The 18,535-nt window shown below is 42.8% G+C and overlaps 1 protein-coding gene across 5 annotated transcripts in view; it reads left to right on the plus strand.

Annotated features, from left to right (window-relative positions):
• The first annotated feature begins 626 nt into the window (after window positions 1-626).
• Window positions 627-18,535, plus strand: part of CEP15 (centrosomal protein 15) — a 34,375-nt gene continuing 16,466 nt past the window's right edge. The window contains exons 1-4 of one of the 5 annotated variants that reach the window (XM_055707683.1): window positions 627-722; window positions 2,294-2,373; window positions 3,108-3,231; window positions 7,928-8,002. In XM_055707683.1, coding sequence (XP_055563658.1) covers window positions 2,321-2,373; window positions 3,108-3,231; window positions 7,928-8,002 — 252 coding nt within the window. In that variant the 5' untranslated portion in view covers window positions 627-722; window positions 2,294-2,320. Of the gene's footprint in view, window positions 723-885; window positions 1,186-2,293; window positions 2,374-3,107; window positions 3,232-7,927; window positions 8,003-18,535 lie in introns of those variants that run through there. The other 4 variants (XM_055707680.1, XM_055707681.1, XM_055707684.1 and 1 more) reach the window with 4 other exon arrangements.

Here is an 18,535-nt window from a genome sequence, read left to right on the forward strand (position 1 = left end):
GTACACAGGGAGCACGATGGCACCGCGGGGTTTGGGAACAGATGTGGAGAACCTGGCTGGCATTCACAGCACGCTTCCCACGCTAAAACCACCATGCTGTGCCTCGTGCAGGACAGTAACAACCGGCTTCAAGGGAAGGATCCCCGCCTGGAGAGCTGGAAGGCGAGGGGGCGAGAAGGGGCCCTGCTCACCCCCAGCAGCCCCCACCTCTCTCCCAGCGGGTTCAGCCTCCCTCGGCGTGCGCGGGCTGCAGCGTCCAAACCGTTTGCCCAGGCTATCCCCAAAACTCGTGCCTGTGTGTAAGGGCTGGGGGTGGTTCAAGCGATGGGTTTCACCGCGGACAGCGCCTGAGCCGCTGCCGCCCTCCACCGGGCTCCAGCCCAGCACGGCCACCCGCCACTGCCGCCACTGCCCCCACCGCCGCGGCGCGTGCCCCCTCAGGCGTAACGGCCGCCGCGCCAGCCCGCCCTCCAGCCGCGGGCCGCCCGCCGGCAGTGATTGGGCCTTGCGTTCTCTCGTTCCTCCAATCCCAGTGCCGGAGGGGGATCCCGACCTCGCCTGATTCCGCCTACCGAAGCGCAACGAGGCCAATCAGCGCCTACGGCTGGGCTCCACCTTTCCGGCCGTCTCCATGGCAGCGGGGGGGTGGGTTAAGGCGTCGCGGAGACCATGGTGGGTGATTGTTTTCCTTTTCGAAGCCGGCGAGGCTAAAGGTAAACTAGGTCTGCTTATTTATTTATTTATCTTTCCTGGCTTCTCCCCCCTCAATCCTACAGAGTGGTGCATTCCGACGGGCTTGTAGACACCCCAGCCCCCCCCCCCCCCCCCCCGCAGTGGTAGGGTTAAGGGCGGTTCCTACGCGCCGCTTCCCGCTCCCCCCGCGGCTGCTGCTCTCCAGCCTCACCAGGACCGCCGGCCTGAGGCGGGGCACTTGTCCCTGCTGCCGCCCCCCAGCGCCTCCCGGGGGCTTCTGGCGAGGCAGGGCCTCGGCGTGGGGCAGCCGGAGGGGCCTTGCCCGCAGCGGCCTGGCCTGGCCTGGCCTGGCTTACCTCACCTCACACCTTGGCCGCCGCCTAGGGAAGATGTGTGTGAGGCGGTGGCCCCGGGTTGCTGCGGGCGGAGGGTGCTGAGGCTGGGTGCCCGTTCATTGTGACTGTGTAAGCCAGGCTCCCTGAAGGAAAAGGGGTGCGTACGGTTGTGCTTCCCCGTGCTTCAGTTTCTACCGTTGCCAGTGAAGGCATTGCCTCCTGAGGAGAGACATCACCTGGCCTAGCGAGTGGCGTGAGGCCTGGGCTGAGGGAAGGGTACCGAGGTGCTGTGCCCCTCATGCCCCTCGTAGGGGAGGTGCCAGCAACAGGCATCTCTCTGGCAGTGTGGTGAAGCATGTATCGCTAGAAAATGGCCTCCACCAAAGTCGGCATGCACATGTAAATAGCTTATTTCAAAGTGAAGTGTGATTCTCGACGGAGAGGAGGCCCTTCCTGATGCTACCGTATCTTCATGAGATCTTTCAGTTCTCCCACCTTTCAACATTGTGAACATGCGATAGGTTCTTTAGTTTTGCTTAACGTGGCAACGGTGCAGTCACCTCTGAGGTGGAAAAAACACTAAAACACTTTCAGCATTCTGAGAAGTTCTGTAGGATCCTGATTTGCATGCGGTGGGCAGTTGGTCTCCTTCATATCTCAAAAAAAGTAACAGTAAACAGTTTAAGCTGTGTATTCCATCCTGTACTGTGTTGCAGTACTGAAGAGCTGAGCTCAGAGAAGTCTTCACTTTATTTTTCAAGCATGCAAAAATTAAATTGGTTTGGTAGCCTAAGTTACTTAGTTTAATCATGCCTGTACTTAAACGTAGATTTCTATGAACAGGGCACTGTATCTGTGAGAAGTAGTTATAAATTATATTTACAAGAATAACTTTGTGTTCAGAGTTACTGCCCAGAAATCACTAACGTAAACAGTAATACACAAATCATGCAAGCACGCAGTTTGCCGGTGTGATTGTAAGCACCTGAAACTTGAGAAAACTTAATACTAAATCTGAAACTTGAAAGTCAAATTATAGTTATCTCAGAAATTATTAGAATGCAGTGAGATTTTCCTAAAACATATTGTGAACGTTGATAGTGTGCATGTAGTCAAAGCATAATGTAAAAATGTCTTGCAGGTTTTGTGTAGTTAGCTGATGTATAAATATCATGCATGCAACTTTTTAACACAGGATTGTTGAATACTGAAAAATGTGTGTATGCCTTTGGAAGATTTTATTTTACTTGGTTTTCCTTTTATAGTGACAAACCTGGGCCAAAGAACTGAAAATGTCATCCGGTTTGGCTCAGGAGGTTCACCTTGCTAGGAGACATGGAGAGATGTAAGTAATTGTTTCAGCGCTGTGGCATGCCTCGCAGCAATTTGTGTCGTGGCCTTGCAAGACCTCCCTTTCCACGCATGACCATCCTGTGAACAGTGAATTTGAGCTCTGTACAGAGCACAGTGGTATTTCAACAAGGGGTTAGTGTTCCAGGAGGTGGCACTCTTTCTTCATGAACTATTGGAATTAGCATCCTTGCTTGCTGTTAAGGGTGTTTAGGTTGATGAGGGTTTTGACTTCCAGTGGTGCTACTGGTTTAAGATCTCCATTGTTAACCTCCTGTCACCATTAAATTCCTGTTTGGGGAAGGTAATTGGATTCTCTCACTGTAGCCTCAATTATGGAATTGCTGCTTTGTTGCCCTGTAAACTCAGATTGTGAAGCAAATACAGTAATGAGTCAGAAAAATCTGCTTTTCTTGTAACAACTAGTACTTGCCAATGAGCAAGAGTAGCACTGATCAAGTCACCCCATCCCACCCTGTCTTTCCTGTTCTGGGAGATTTAGTGCTTCTAAGCACCTTAGCATATGAGGACTGCTGGTTGCAACGTTATAGCTTCATACAAGCACAGCAGGTGGTGTCTGCCTGTACCTTTTCCCTCCCCCAGCACACCCACCCTACAGCCGGCTTAATTAGCCCCATAGTTTTGAGAAAACTGGGTAAGGTAAAAAGGTTATTTTCTAGCTCCTGAGAAAAATGTTCTACCCACTTAGCAAAATGTTTTCCTTTGTAGACTGTCTCAGAGATCAGAGCTGCTACAGCAGATGGAGACTTATCTAGGAGACAAAAAGACTAAAAAGACATGGCAAACTCAAGCAGCTGATGCAGCTCATAAAAGGAATGCAGCACTTTTAAATGTAAGTTTCTGCAACTACCAGGAACCTCATTGAAATGTCATGGTTATGTAGCTTAGAGGATTTTAAAAAAAAGCGTTTGCTCTATAGTTATCATTTGAATTCTCCTATATACAGTTCCCTCTTCTGGAACTTGACCAAAAGTCTTAAATGACAAGTCTTTATTATCTGATGGCATTGCTACCTTTTCCCATGCCCTTCTTATATGAGCCTCGTGGTGGCAGCTGCTACTATCTTTTTTTTTTTTTTCCTAAGTACATGTAGAGTTGCAACACATGCTATTACACGTCTGCCTAAGAGAACTGAGTCTGACAAGTACCTACAAGTCTTACAGTACCTGTGCAATTTTGATTCAAGATACTGGGGGGTGTTTGGAAATAGGGGCTAACCAGCCTGTAATGTTGTTAGTCCAGGGTGGGAACCATTCTCCCACTATGATTGTGTGAAATTGTGGAAGAAGTTCTCAGTTTAATGCTTTTCTTTAGAGTGACAAAGAATCTTACTTCCAAGTCTGTAAAAGCAGTATTTAGTGTTTCTGGCTCTTCCTAGTGATGATACTGTTAATAGCTGTTCTACATGCCTGTTGTTGTATTTAGGTAAGATTTCTGTTTCCTAGGTAAATTAATCAGAAGTCAGAGAATGGGCAATTAAAAAGACCTAGGTTTGATGCCAGGGACCAGTATGCTAAAACATCTTCTGGAACCCCTAGCTTAGGCATCTGAGTCTGAAGAGATTGCACTTGACCACTGACATGAGCATGCATTTGAAAAATGTATGTCTGTTGTTCAGGAAACAGCAGAAAACTATACCTCTTGGCATTTTCTTTAAACTCTTACGTATTAAGTGTCTATATTACATGCATTGTGTTTATTGAAGTTGTAAGTTTTATTCTAGAAAATTGCAAGATTCATTTGTGTCACCAAAATATTTTTTTTCTTCATGCACAACCTGGTTAAGGTTTAAAATGTTCACATTTTGGGTGAGTGTAACTCTATTGAAGGCCCTCTTTGTATTTAAATGGAAGTTATATTTAGAGAGTGGCAGACAAGGGAGAACAGTTAATCTGGGATGCCTTCTTAATTATTCTGTGGCAAGATTTTTCAACTTGGACTGCGGAAAACTGGTGCGTTCTAGGCTGGGGCAATCAAACCCCTCTGTATCAGGTATAGATATGTGTAGGTGCTTCAGTGGGAGGCTGTGGAGAAGTGGATAATTTGTTTATTTTTTCATAGTTCATGCTCCATTGATTTAGTAAATTGAGCCGTTATAAATGCCGTTTTCAATGTGCATTTTATAATAGATTTTTATTTCATAAATACATTTTTTTATAAATTATATGTATTTTATAAATGCATTCTCAGTTTACATATACAGGCAAACATAATAAATATAAGGTATATTTCTGCATGCTGAAAGCTTCTTGTATTGGAAATGTTAACAATAGCTCAGACATATACAGAGTGTAAATATTTCTGCAGTTAAACAGATATTTGCCATCTTCTGTCACATCCTCAAAATTGTTCCTTTCAAGTGTCAGAAATGTTGGTGTTTGTATGGAAAAAAAGCAAAAACATATGTATCAAAACAAATTCTGTTGCAGGATAAAGTAGCATAAATCAGTTTAAATCTATTAATTTTATACTAGTTTTAACAGGCATGCACTCCTGCAGATGCTTTCTGATAACAGAAGAAAACAGGAAAAAAAAAATCTATGCAGAATAATATATGAGAAGCTTGAAAACAAGACTGATTAATGTGCCAGCTTCAGAATATTGTTCCTGATACCAGGCACTGTACATTTCACAGTTACCATGTGGAGAGTTGTTGATTTGGCCTACTCAAAAATACATGGACATGATGAAGTGTTATTTTTTTATTTGCATTTCTGGTTTTCTGCATGTAAGCAAAATCAGTTGTTTTCAGTATGTGATCATAGCAAAAGACATTTTTCTTTCTCTGTGTTAGTTGATATTTATGCACAGGAAAGCATTTCAAAATTAATTTATTTTCTAATCAGTAGGAAGCAAGGAACTAAACTTGTTCAGTATTTTAACATGATTATCAGAGTATTTTACTTGTCTTTAGAGGGAGACTGCAGATTTGGGAAATCTGTATCATTTAGTACTTACATAATGTTGTTGTAATAAAAGCAGAAATTAGACTAGTATTTATAAGCTAATTTATGACAGGTTGTCAGTAGTATTTCTTGTGTTTAGCTGTGCAACAGCTTATAACATCAAATAGAAAACAAAGAGTATGCTATACAGGAATTAGTATTGGGAAGGTAATTTAGACCAAATTTGCTTTCCTTCACAGGCATGTAATTCTAGAATTATTTAAGTGAGATTCTGCCAGACTCATATCAATATAAGTGACAGCTGAATTTGGTCCCCTAAAAGTGATGCATGTGTCATGCAATCCATTTTACCTCTGGGGAAGGGTCTTGAATTGTTTTTGTTCCAGTCCTTGTGGTTTTAGGGGAAGCATTGTGAGATGCTCTCTTTTTTTCAGTACTGTGACATACTAGATTTGCTGGGTTTTTTTCCAAAGAAGCTTACACTGCTGATGTATTTATTTTTATATTGATGATGGGGATTTCTTTTTCATAAGAAGTTTACCAGTTGTATAGACACACAAGGAGTGCCATCTAATTTCTCAGTAGTTCTAGTTATTTTCTAAAGCATACTGCACCTTCCAGCAAAAATTTCTTTCACTGTCTGTCATTAAATCAGTATTCTGAATGACAATAGACTGCACAACATAAAACTAGAGTGAGCAACAAAAAGACACTTCCAATATCTAGGCTATGCCAAAGTGACCTTCTCTACTAAACATATCCGCACAACTGCTGTCTCCTTTCTTGCCTGCAAGACACTCTTTTCCTATCACCATAAACATTGCAATGATTTATTTGAGTATATAAATAAATAATAATCTTGATTGCTGTTCTTCCTTCCTGTGAAAATTCCTACAGGAATTTGGAAGAAGGAATCAGAAAGGAGGAAAATCCTATGAATATGAAGTGAACATTACTGATTGATCCTTCTTCTCAGTATGGTGATAACTTCTCCAGACTTGGTCTGAACCAAGCTTATGCTGATACGAGCTTAATTTGGTGCTATTTATAATGTATCTGTTCTGAATACATGCAACAGAGAAATTCCTTGCTTAGGTTATTTAAGTCTGTGTTGGCCTCTGTTATTTTGACCTTGTGATTTCAAATGGCTTCTATGTTTGCTCATGTGCCCCCTTTATGTTTATCCCATTAGTCTTTTTCTCACCTGAAAAGGGGTAGCCACCAGCTCCTTCTGAGGTTTTGGCTAAATATGAGACTTTTAGTTTGCTTTCTCAGACATCCTTTAGCTTCCTTCCTACAAGGGTATGCACTTTGCTGTAGAAAAGGGAGAACAGTTTTGCTTGGATTAAGTTTGTAATTACGTACAATAGAATACAGTCGTGCTGCAAAAATAATTAATGAAATAAGATGGACAGTGTAAACTGAATGAACTGAGTGTGTCTGTATTGCTAACTTGAACTTCAGCTAACGCTAAGGCTGGATTTTGTTTTTATTAATCATACTCTGCTGAATTTGAGTCATATTTTTCAAACTAAACTTGAGTCGAGCACTGTTTACTTATTGATGTATTCAGATTGGCTATTATTCAATACGAGTAATCATGTTTGGTGTCTCTTGTGGATGTGCTCCTTCAGAATCTCACTCTGCTTTTCAGCGGCAGTGGTGGTGAATATTTGGGAAGTCCCTTTGGGGAATTTCCTCTCTCATTTAGTTTTTCTGTTGTACTCTTCACACCCGCTCTCTGCTCCCAACTCTGCCATCTGCTATACTTTCTTTCCCCCTCCACTCTGTTCAGCTTTGGCTTCTTCACACCCCACTCCCACGTCCCTTTCTGTCTCTCTTCATCTGCCCACCACTCAATCTCTTCAATGTTTGGGTATGGAACTAAGCCCACAAGAATGGGTCAGAACTTTAAAGGGGGAGGGCAGTTAGTTTGGGGGGATGTTTTGGTTTGTTTGTTGCTGTTGTTTTTTGGTTGTTTCTTTTCTAAAAAATGTATTTAGGCCTTTGTGAATCCAGCACACACATCCACTGGACAAGCAGAAACCCAAATACTGATTTTTTTGTAAGAAAGCTATGTGAGGTGCATTGTCATCCAAGTTTGTCTGGTGAACAGCTTGCTGCAGCTCTACATTTTTGTGCACATGTTATGCATGCATATTAGCAAGTCATCTTTGTCTTGAGAAGTAAAGATCTTGCACATAATTTGCCTAGTTACTTTACAGTTACAGTAGCTAGAATACATACTTCAGTCTTCATGCAGCACAGAGAAAACCATTCTGTTCCCCTCTATTTTCTTCAGTTTTATAGAACAGAATTTAACTAATTTACTCTAGTGTCCAGAGAGAATAACAGTGTTTTACAGCAACAGCCTTAGAAATTTATTCTTGTATCAAAAAGGTACAGCAAACATTATTTAGAAACTGTAGGATGTTAGTCTTACTAGTACAAGTCGGTTTTCAGAATGACTAGACAGAAAGATTTGAACTTTAGTGTTACTATTTGAATGCAGTTTAGCTGTAATGGGTTTATTTAATTAATTTAAATGTCTTTATGTGAGTGTGCATTTTCCTTTTAAAATTCCCAGTGTTGTTTTTAAAATGTACTTTGCCTGTGTTTTAGGATATAGAAGCAGCAGAAAAAAAGCTGCAAGAAAGAGTGTATTTGCTTCCAGATCCTGATACTCTTAAGTTAGAAGTAAGTCCTAGCACTCTGTCTTTTCGTTTGTTGTTTACCAAATATTTTGCTTTTTTTCCCCCCCTGAAGCATGTTCTTAAAGTGAAAATAATTGATTTTAAAATCCAGTGACTGGTATAGCCAAAGGCCTGTATACTGTGTAGCAAGCTGAACCTAAATTCTGGGGCAAGGTCCCTAGATTCTGGAGCATTCTGGTGGAAATATTTAGCAGCTTTCAGATCTGTACAAACTTCTGTGTAAAAATGAAGTCAAATATAAAAATGAATATTTTGAGTATCAGAAGATTGCTGTGTTTATTATGTCAGAGCTGTTTAGTATTTTTTTATATGGTCGTCCCATTTTCAGGGTCAACCGTTTATCAGCATGAACAGAAAAAATTTCACTTCTCAGGGTTTCTTTGTGGTTGTGTGGGACCTTATGCTACAGCAGGAACACTTGATTTTTACTTCTCAACCTGTGGACCCTAAAACATTAAAGATAAAAATTTTACCAGCAAATTATTCTGAGACCTAAGTATCATCCTGATACAATGTAACAGGTTCAGTTCCCTAGTCTCAAGAGTGTTGTATCAGTATTATGCAGTGATGAATGAATGATAAGGACAGAAACAGTCCTGTGAACAGGAATTGAAGCACAGCTCTTCCTGATGCAAACTAAACATCTTAACCGCAGGGCCACTGAGTCAAACCCCCACTTGTGCTTCTTGCACCAGTGGTTTGTGGGTTCTTCGTTGTGTGGTGGCTTAGCTTCCACAGGCATAGTCGCATGGAGTGTCCCACGCTAGTTTGTGTGCTAGGGGACTGTTAAAGGAGGGGAAATGTACAGATTTCTGTGCTGTCAGCCTGTGAAGAGAGGTGTATTGTACATTAGTTTCACACCTCCAGAGCAAGTGTTTTAATACTCAGGCTATTACTTAAATGAGAGGCATTACTTCTTGTTCTGGTTGTTGTTAAAAGTTTTTGTCTGTCATTGCATTTTGTAAATAGCCTACTCCTGTGACTGTGACAGGGTGCTCGCTGAGTATGCCCATGCAGTGATTTATTTTTTTTAAATTTTTTTAGAGATTTTTAGGCAAAGGGGTATATTTTGTGCTAGCTACCTGTACATCTTGAATGATGCTAAGAAAGATGCCAAGCTACTAATATTGAACCTATTTTGACTCTGTTCAGAAGTAGTTTTAGACTCCTTGAGGACTTCCAAGACACCCTTAGAGTTGTTTGGATCAGTTTTGGACTGCTTCATCCTCTGTCCTGTGTGAAGTGTTAAGCTGCGTGTGGCACGTAGACTGAAGTCCACACAAATCGGAGAATGCAAGGCAATTGCTTATGGCTGCAGGGATGTCTACACTCTGCAGCAGCAGTTGAATTTTACAGAGAACAGTTACTATGTGAAGGAGAAGATCCTAGTTCAGCCTTTTTTATACTTCTAGAGAAGAGTGCTATAAATAGTGGAAAAAGAAAACTTTGTTTCATGGTACAAAATTCTTGTGTGTGCTTTGTTCCAAAACACTTTTGAGCATATTTCACTCAGCCATATATGTGTCTGTATTAATATACTTTGAAAGTTATGGCTATAATGGATCCCCAGCTTGCTAAGTCGGAGTAGTTTTGTGTGACAGCACATATGCTTGTCAAAAAAGATTCTTTGAGTAAATCTGTTGAAGAAAATATTTTTGTAAATCTGCAAGAGCCATAGTTATATCTGAGTTACATGTAAGGATCAAAATGATTAGCCAGGAATCTAATACTCTGCAGGGAGATGCTCAGTTTTGTGGTACGCTCCTTCTACATTATGTATTTAAGTAAAGAAAAAAATGCTCAATACATATGTACCATAAACGTTTTCTACTACGAAATTACTTTGGATGGACTAAAGTGTTGGCTTAATATAGTTCTTTGATCACATTATTTTGTGGAAAAAAATGATATATAGCACTTAAAATTTTCTTCAAACTCCTACAAACAAAAAAGTTTTCCCTAGGATACCAACACAAAAATGATGAATGGTATGTCCATTCCACAGATAAAAATAAGTTAAATTTATTACTCAAAAGGCACAGCATAATGCAGAAGGGTTCAATAAATCCACAGTGGTTTCCCTAGACCACAGGATAACTATACAAGGAGTCTTTTTTATCATTGTTTGTGATCCAACTACTGCATCCAATTACTTCATCAGTGATTTATCATGTCTAACATTTTACTCAAATATTTTGAACTCTATTACTGCAAACTTTTCAAGGGTAACCAGTTTACTTAGCATTTTTGTTTATAAAATTAAACGATTTTTCTACACTTCCAAATTAAATTCCGTAAGTACATACTTAAATATAAAAGCTGATTTTGGAAAAGTTTATTATTACAGAAAATATTTTATTAAAGGTACTGTGAGGGTCTAAACTAATCTGTTGCTTACCACAAGAGGGCATATTCAGTCACTTCACTGTTCATGCTGCAGAATTAAATCTTTCCAGGCTGGTATTTTGTATCATACAAGAGATTTGAAATTTCATCTGTAAGTACGTTGTTCTTTTCTGAATTGCTTCACTCATAAGGCAAAATTTAATAATGTGTTCCATATCTCTATTGTTTTTCAACAGGCTGACGCAGATTTTGAAATTAAGTTTATTTTTTCTTGTATCTTTCTCAGACTCTCTATTGGGCATCCATAAAAGAATCTCTTCCCAAATGGGAACAGTTTCTTTTAGGAAGAGCAGAAGTTCCTATTGGTTTTAAGAAAATGAAAACTACAAACCAGAACATAAGCTGCCCAGAAGAAGATTTACAAAAATGAACTCTAGTTTCATTTTCGTTTGTAATTTATGGCTTTTGCAGGCAAGATCATCCAGCTCAGGCAACAGAATTACCATTAAATTGTAACTTAAATCATTTAAATGAAAATGAACTATATTGGATAATTTGCTTCCACTGTGTACATTTATTTTTATTCTGTATTGGAGAAGCAATCCTCAGAGGGGCTTTTAGGATCAAAAGTGAGAAACACTGGTGTATAGAAACCCACCAAGGCAACTGCTTTTTCAGTATGAGAAGAGTTTTAGGTTATTTTTAATCCTCTGCTTCTACATATAAGTGTGTTAAGTAGAGACAGATTCATGCATTATCTTTCTTCACTGCAGTCATCTGTGCTGTATGCCTCTTTGTGGATGAAGGAGAAGGGAGGAATTTACCATTAACAGGAAAGGCGGGTCGTTTGCATCAGGCAAAGTAGCCTTGGTTTAGCACCAGGAATCTGTAAAAACCTTGAGAGTAGTTGTAGAAGGGACACACTCAGTTTCCGCATCTTGTTTTCCCTGATCTTTGTTATTGCCACTTTCATAACTCCTACACCTCACTCAGTAACCACTGCTGCTTTTCCCAACCCCTTGCTGCCTACTTTGTTATTTCCTGTCTAATGGGTGGGTAAAGACAAGAAAAAGTAAACAAATGTCTAGGGTTTTTTGCCACTTCTAGGCTGCTCTTAATGCTGTTTGCTGTTTTCTTTCTGATGACAGTCTACAAGTGAGAACTTTTGCTTAGGCATGAAAAGTTTGAAAGGTAGCTGGCAGTGACTAAGACCCAAGTGTATATAAAAGTCAAGGAGATATTTTCATTTTCAGCCATTGAACAGCTTCTCAGCTTCCTCCTACAGAGGAGCAGTGTCAATGAGTTCTGATTGTACAGTGGGCTAACTCAGTATGAAAATTTCACTGCTCTAGTGCAGTGCTTTTTAAAGTATCAGTTCAGTGGAAGTTCCTTGCAGGAAGATCGCTTGGCCTGCAGAAATTTAATCCTTCCTAACTAAAGGAAGCCTAGAAAAAAAAATTTTTTTTTTTAATTAAGAACCTGGACTTGAATCAATATATTGTTAAATTTAATCTCATATGCAGCAACATACTTCCACGCTTGACCTGGAAGTAGGAGAAAAAATTTCACCTCTGCCAGTGTTTGAGTATATGAAAATGTAATGATCATGAATGTTGGTAGGCTACTAGAGAACTGATCTATGCATCTCTGTGCTACATAGAGGTATACCCTACTATTAAAAACTATTTATATCTATATGTAGCATGAAGAATCACTGGCACAATAAAATCAAAACTTCAGCGGCGATACAGAAGTGTTGTATGTTTTCAGCGGGAATATTAAGAGTTCATTTAAAACTTTTTCTGTTGAAGTGTCCATTAAACTGATAAGTTTGTACAGAAACTGCCATCTTAGAATTATCCTGTTGAGTGGGTGTTGGTGTTTGTAACAATAACGTTGTTTTCATAATATGTGATGGCAGATTAGCACGCTTCTCTGCAGTGTTGTTAACAGTTGTAATTAAGGAATAAACAGTAAAGGGTGTCAGTCCGATGACAATTTCATCTATAGTGTCACAATACAAAATGTCACAAAATATTAGAACTGTTATATAACTACAAAAATATCAAATTAGGCTTTCATCTTACAAGCAGAGAGCTTAAAAAAAACTGGCATAGAAACCATTGCAATTTTATACCTACTCAATGTTCTGTCACAAAGACAACTTGGTAATATTTTCTTCTGTAAAATCACAATGTGGTTCTCAATCTGATTTAGCGGGAATGTGTATGGATCTTACAATTGTAGAGCTCACATTTAAAAAGCAAATAATTGGAACCAGTTGAGCAGACAAGAAGGGAAAAGCTATTACACATGATGCCCAGAATGAAGGGATGGGCGAGCAGTTAGTTGCTAACAAAGACTAGGATTCATCCTGGTCTTTGCATCCAAAGGGAAATCACTTAAACTAAAATCTGGGCCCCTAAGTACTTTATAGGTGCGAATAATCTGGGTCTTTATCTCTTTCGACTCCGCCTAAACACTGGGACACAATGCAGATGCTCACTATCTCCTTGTGCCTTTTGATTTCCCGTGGAAGGGAAGCTGAGTGTGTGGATGGACTGTGAGGGCATGGCAGCTGGATGGGTGAGGATTTTGTAGCGTGCTGTGAAAGGCACCTGCAGGCAGTGTTAGTGTAGTTTCTGTGCTGCAGTTAACTGCTCAGATAGTGTTTCTGTTTATTTTGTTGTTACTATTGGGCAAAGAGATTAAGATTTAAATGAAATTATCTTCTTTTCAAAGAAGAAAATTAGGGTGGGTGGTTTTTTTTCCTGCAGCATAGCTTTAGAAGCAGTGGGACAACTGGTGCATGGAAAACTGTATAGGAGCATGTCCAGAAAAGGAAAAAATGAAGCGAAACATTTAAAGCAGGAATCAGTGTAGGTGACTGCTTTCAGAGACAAGGGCCTTCATGTCGAGGGGCCTGTGGTCTGATTATAAATAAACGCAATTGCTTATGACTGTGAAATAACGCAACGGTAGGGGCAGGGGGGCATGCAGCAGGGCCCCTGAGGTGCAGGCGCGGATGTTCCCTGATCTGGCACACAACCTTGTGGCAAGCAGTGGCAGGGAACAATTATATGGGATCTCCATGATGCTTACATTTGTTGAGTGCAGTTTCATTTACTATGTCTGAGCTGGCTTGCCACTTGCTTTTCTATAGGTACAAATTTAACTAACAAACGTGAGTTAAACTTAATTGTGTCAAAAAAAAAAAAAAAAGGCCCCAAAACTGATTGAAACTGATTGATACCAATATGGTTTAATATCGGCTTTAAATGAGATCTTAAATGGGTATTCTTCACCATGTCAAGGCTGTTACTTGAAACATATCTGTTCTGTGTAGTTATACCCCATCTTATCCCATGCTTTTATATATTAAAATATAAAATACATATTATATATTATGTATCTGTCTCTTATTAAATTTCCTACCTATTTTGGGTAAACGTGTTTTTCCCTCAGAACATAACCTATTACTCTGCTTTCTTGACTTGCTGCTTGCACTTTTCCATTAAAAATATATGTATACATAAGCTGCAATGGCCCTAAGAGCCTGTTGTGCTTTTCTGGTGGGTGGGGGAAAGCAACTGAGAGAAGACCAGTAAAGAAAACCAAAGGTTTTGCCTGTTTGTAAATTGATCTTTGAGTATCTTAGAAGAAGAAATAATTAATCATCCCTTTTTAGGTTTATGCACAGATGAGTAACCACAATACAGCCCGTTCACCCATCTTGTCACCTCTACCATCACATTCCTGAGTTTTTTACTTTCTCAGTTATTCTGGTCGTGGGGGCAGTAGCAGAAGGCATGTTAGTTTTCCCTAGGATAAGAAATTTCTTACTTTGCAGAATCTTTCTCAAGCCCATTAATTTCATTTGAGAGTACATATGAAATAGTAAGATGGTTTAGATGCATTTTAATACTTACTATGGTATCCTCTTGACTGCATTTATTCAGGGTCACGTTTTCATGGAAGTTGGGAGCTGGATTTTAAGCTGAGTTTATAGTTCTTCGTTTCTGTCTTTTTCACTCATATAGAGCAGGTCAGGCTGTAGACGCTCAGCCTTGTTGGTACTGAAAAATAAGAAAACCAAATTTGAAATGGAATGAACTTTTAGAGGTTACATCTGAAAGAAAACATTATTTACTCCATAATGGTAATTTTCATAATATTTTAATATTTGTGTTTGGATACAACTTGACCTTAAATATCACCCCAAATGCAAGCTGTTTTAACATATTTGTAATGCTAAAGTCTTCATTACTGTAATATTCTGTTTGCTCAAGGATTATAATCCATGGATATACAGTGGTACAGTTGAAATAAAGCTTTGATCCCATAGTCACTGCCTCGTGGATTTCAGTGTTACATTGCACGTACAAGTTGGATGTAAATTCGTGCCTGCTGTAGCAGAGCAGTGAATAGGCCAGTGATAAATACTTTGCTTAGGTACAGTGTTCATTTTCTTCTGACACTGTTCTGCAATATTAATCTGCTGGGTGAAGATCAGAATCTCGGTAGTTTTACTGCTGAAAGATCCAAATGTAATGAATCCCAGATCGATTATTTGTACTCTTCCTATTGTTTCACAGTAACTGTGAGCTAAATTACTTCAGATGTGTGATTACTAGCAAGGTATGGATATACTTCAACTTGTAAAGGGAACAGGTGAGGGGAAAAAAACCCGGGTCTTTAGTGCATCCTCCTGCTCTTTGTCTTTGCCTTAAACAGGGTGATTTAATTTGGGAATTTGCTACTCCTTTTAAACACAGCTGATACAGCTCTTCAAAATGCACTAAATTGTACCCGCTGTGTATATACTCTTCCAGTTCTTTTTCATTTGAGTTACTTCGTTCCTTACGTCTGTTTTTAATGCATACAGACAGGAAGTATGCTCCCTTCTTTCTATAAGTTTTATCAGAGTGATGATGATCTTAGAAATAAACGTGTGGTGTTCTTTCTCCTTACTCTTTATCGTGTCACCTACCAGAAAGCCCTAATAGGCAACAAAGTAGTGTGAGACGGTATTTACATCACACTTTTGAAACAGATTCAAGCAGAGCCAGCTGCTGTAAGATTATTTTACAAATATATTGCAAATTAATAAAAGGAAAATTGTGCCGTCCTTTAAGTAAATTACAGTCTCCTTGACTAATTACATAGCTCGAAGCCGCAGTAAATTAGTACCTGCTTCACAGCGGTGTTGGGAAATGTAATTTTGGTTTCCAGACTTGCATTTCTTTACCCATTTCGTTTGTGTGTGTTCCCAATAGCTTCATTCACGGTGCTCTAACTGTTGCTCAATAAAAGCTTCCGGGGGATAATTTGCTGAAGTGAACCACATGCCTGCAGCTTTGTTAAGCGCGATCTAACCTGCGCGTTTCCCCGGCGGCTGGCCGCGCTCCCCGCCGCCCCGGGGCTCTGCCGAGGGGCACGGCTGCTCCGAGCTGGGGAGAGCCGCAGCACCGCGGCTGGGAGAAAGGAACGGGGCGAGATGGGGGGGAGAAAGGAAAATATTTCTCTGTCGTTTGGCCGTAAGCGATGAGAACGCTCCGGCCGCGGGGGGCTGCGTGGGCGGCCAGGGGCGCTGGGGGGTGGACGGGAAGCACCTCGGGTACCTCCTCTCTCGCTTAACGGCGTCGGGATTCCCAGCGAAGCTCTGGGCAGCGGGTTTGATTCCTTGGAAACGTTCGTAATAATAACCGTAACGGTAGAAAACGAATCCGTAAATCCACGGGGGAAAGGTTTGGCTGTGTGAACGAAACTGTCGCATCCCCCCGTCGTCTGGGACCGGTGTTTAGCGTGAGCTTAAACAACTGCAGCCACTTTGCACTGTTTCTCGGACGTTTCTTTTTATTAAGTTCCCGGGTACACTTGGCTTTTTCCTCTAGAATCAGCTTTCTTTTGCTGGATTCATTCAGTGATGCGGTAATCCAATGTTGGTAATATCTCAATTCATTAACATAATGAATCAGAAGGAAGAGGCTGGTTATAAATCAGAAAGCTTCTATTTATGTGAAATATCTTGGCAACTGGCAGCAGTGAGGAAGACAGTAAAAGGAGTATCAGACAGTTCACGGGACTTTGGGAACGCGGTCGCGGGAGGTGTGGGGTGCTCCCTGCGCCATTTAAACGCCTGAGCTCTCCAAAGGACAGCCGTGCCCAGTGCACCGAGGCGGCGGCGCTGGGCTAGTATTTGCCTCCTGTGGCCTCGGTCCTGCCGGTGCCCCGCTGCGTTTGGGCGAGGGGTTTGCGGCGGGCCGGGACCGGGGCTCGGGCTCCGTACCGCCTGCGGGCTGCGCCGGCCCGGGGCTGCCCCGCAGGGCTCTGCCGGGAGAGGCAAAGCCACGGTGCCCGGTCCCTGCCCCAGCGGCTGGAAGTACTCCTGCCCCCGGGCCAGATCGCTTTTCAAGTTACTCGTCAGCTTGCGTCTTCTGCAAACGCAAAGGTGTAAATATTTGTAGGAAAAAGCAAGTTCGGCGTTGTTTCAGGCTTACAGACTCCGAGCTCTGGGAGTAGACCCTTTTTCTGGGCTCCGTGTCTGACATCATTTTGTCCCCATCCCCACTGGTGACAGCAAGACGTTTCTGTGACTAAACACACTCTTACCAGAATCACTTTAAAGCAGTTTTTTTAAGATTTTAAGAGCACTGGTAACTTAAAGCACCCGCACTGAAAGTCTGTTGGTGCTCCCTCAGCCAAGGAGCAGGCAGGAGTCGCAGCTCCCGATGCCTGGGGCTCCCAGCCCCGAGCCCTACAGCCTCAGCATCTGGTGAGGAAAAGTGGCCCACCGTAAACCAGAGAGCAGGGAAGTCCAAATACAGCTGTTGTGGTTTTGTTTTGTTTTTTTTAATTCAGGGCACGTGTTGCCTGTCATTCAATCAATTAAGCAATTGCAAGAGATAAATGAGATAAATACCAACAACACAAGCCTGAGGCTTTAGCCCAGGCAGGTAAAAGTAGGCCAACAGTGGGGTTAAAATGTGGGGAAGGGTTGCCTGGAGAGTCAGGGAGGGGATGTTAGTAAGTGAGCTTTTTCTGCTCTTGATGTGCTTCTCTCATGGACCCAGGGTGATGGCGTGGGTGCAGGCCGGCACAACGTGGTGCCTGTGGGAGGGCAGGGCCTGCAGCGCTGGGCTGGGGGGCTGGTGGCTCGGGAGGAGGTGGGGAGGGTGGCAGCAAGATGGGGGATACAAGACAGCGGAAATGGTTTGGGCCCAAGCTGGCCATGGCGTGAGGCCTGCCCACAGGAGCCCTCGGGACAGGAACGTGGGGTAAGCAGCCCTTCAGCAGCCCCCCTCCCAGCCCATCCCCGCAGCATGCCACCCGCTGCCTGCCCAGTGCCAGGGCCTACCTGTCCCCTTGCTGTCCTGTCTGCATGTGGCTGTTCCTGGGGACAAACATGTCTGGGATCTAGTGACCTTCGCCGTGCCTGCTGCTGGTGCTGGCCGAAGGGCGATGCCCATGCCGGGACCCGCCATGCCACCTTCCCCTCGGCTGCGGGGGCAACTGCCTCCAGCCCCGTCCTCTCTCCGTGGAGCTCGGGCAGCAGCGCAGCCCCTCTGGCTCTCCGGCGGGTATCCGGGGTCCAGATCTGAAGGGGTAGAGGGGCCTGAGGAGAGAGGTGGGGAGGCGTTAGGGAGTGGGCACGGGCCGTGCCGTCGGGGCTGGGGAAGGGCCGCAGGGCTGGGCGGTGAGAAGGGCGAGAGCCCGAAGGACAGCGATGCCCTCAGCCCGACCGTGGGAGGTGGTGGGGCCCGCGGAGCCCCTCCGTGGGGGGGACCCTCGTGGGTGACATGCGGGGGCGGGCTAGCATGCTCGAGGCCCAGCGGGCTCGCTTAAAACCGATGCAAACGGTTCTGTGAAGGGGCTTAAAGCGGGAGAAGGACAAGTCCTGCGGGCACCTGGGCGTCCGCGGGGACCAGGCGGTTTGGGAAAGGCATGTGTCAATTTAGCCGTAGTGTTGACTTAAGCGAAAGCGCTAAGCCATTCCTAAACCTAAGTCAATACAGACTTAAGCCAAAATTGTTATTAACGAGCTCTAATCTGATTTAAGAGCCTGCGAGCGAGCCGTGTCTACACGAGGGGAGAGGAGGCACGTTGCCTTGCGCTGCGCGGTGCCCGGGGGGGCCGCAGCGGGAGGGGCCGGGTGAATGCCACCCCGGGG

This window comes from Falco cherrug, chromosome 4 (genome assembly GCF_023634085.1).
Source record: "Falco cherrug isolate bFalChe1 chromosome 4, bFalChe1.pri, whole genome shotgun sequence".
Classification (NCBI taxonomy): domain Eukaryota; kingdom Metazoa; phylum Chordata; class Aves; order Falconiformes; family Falconidae; genus Falco; species Falco cherrug.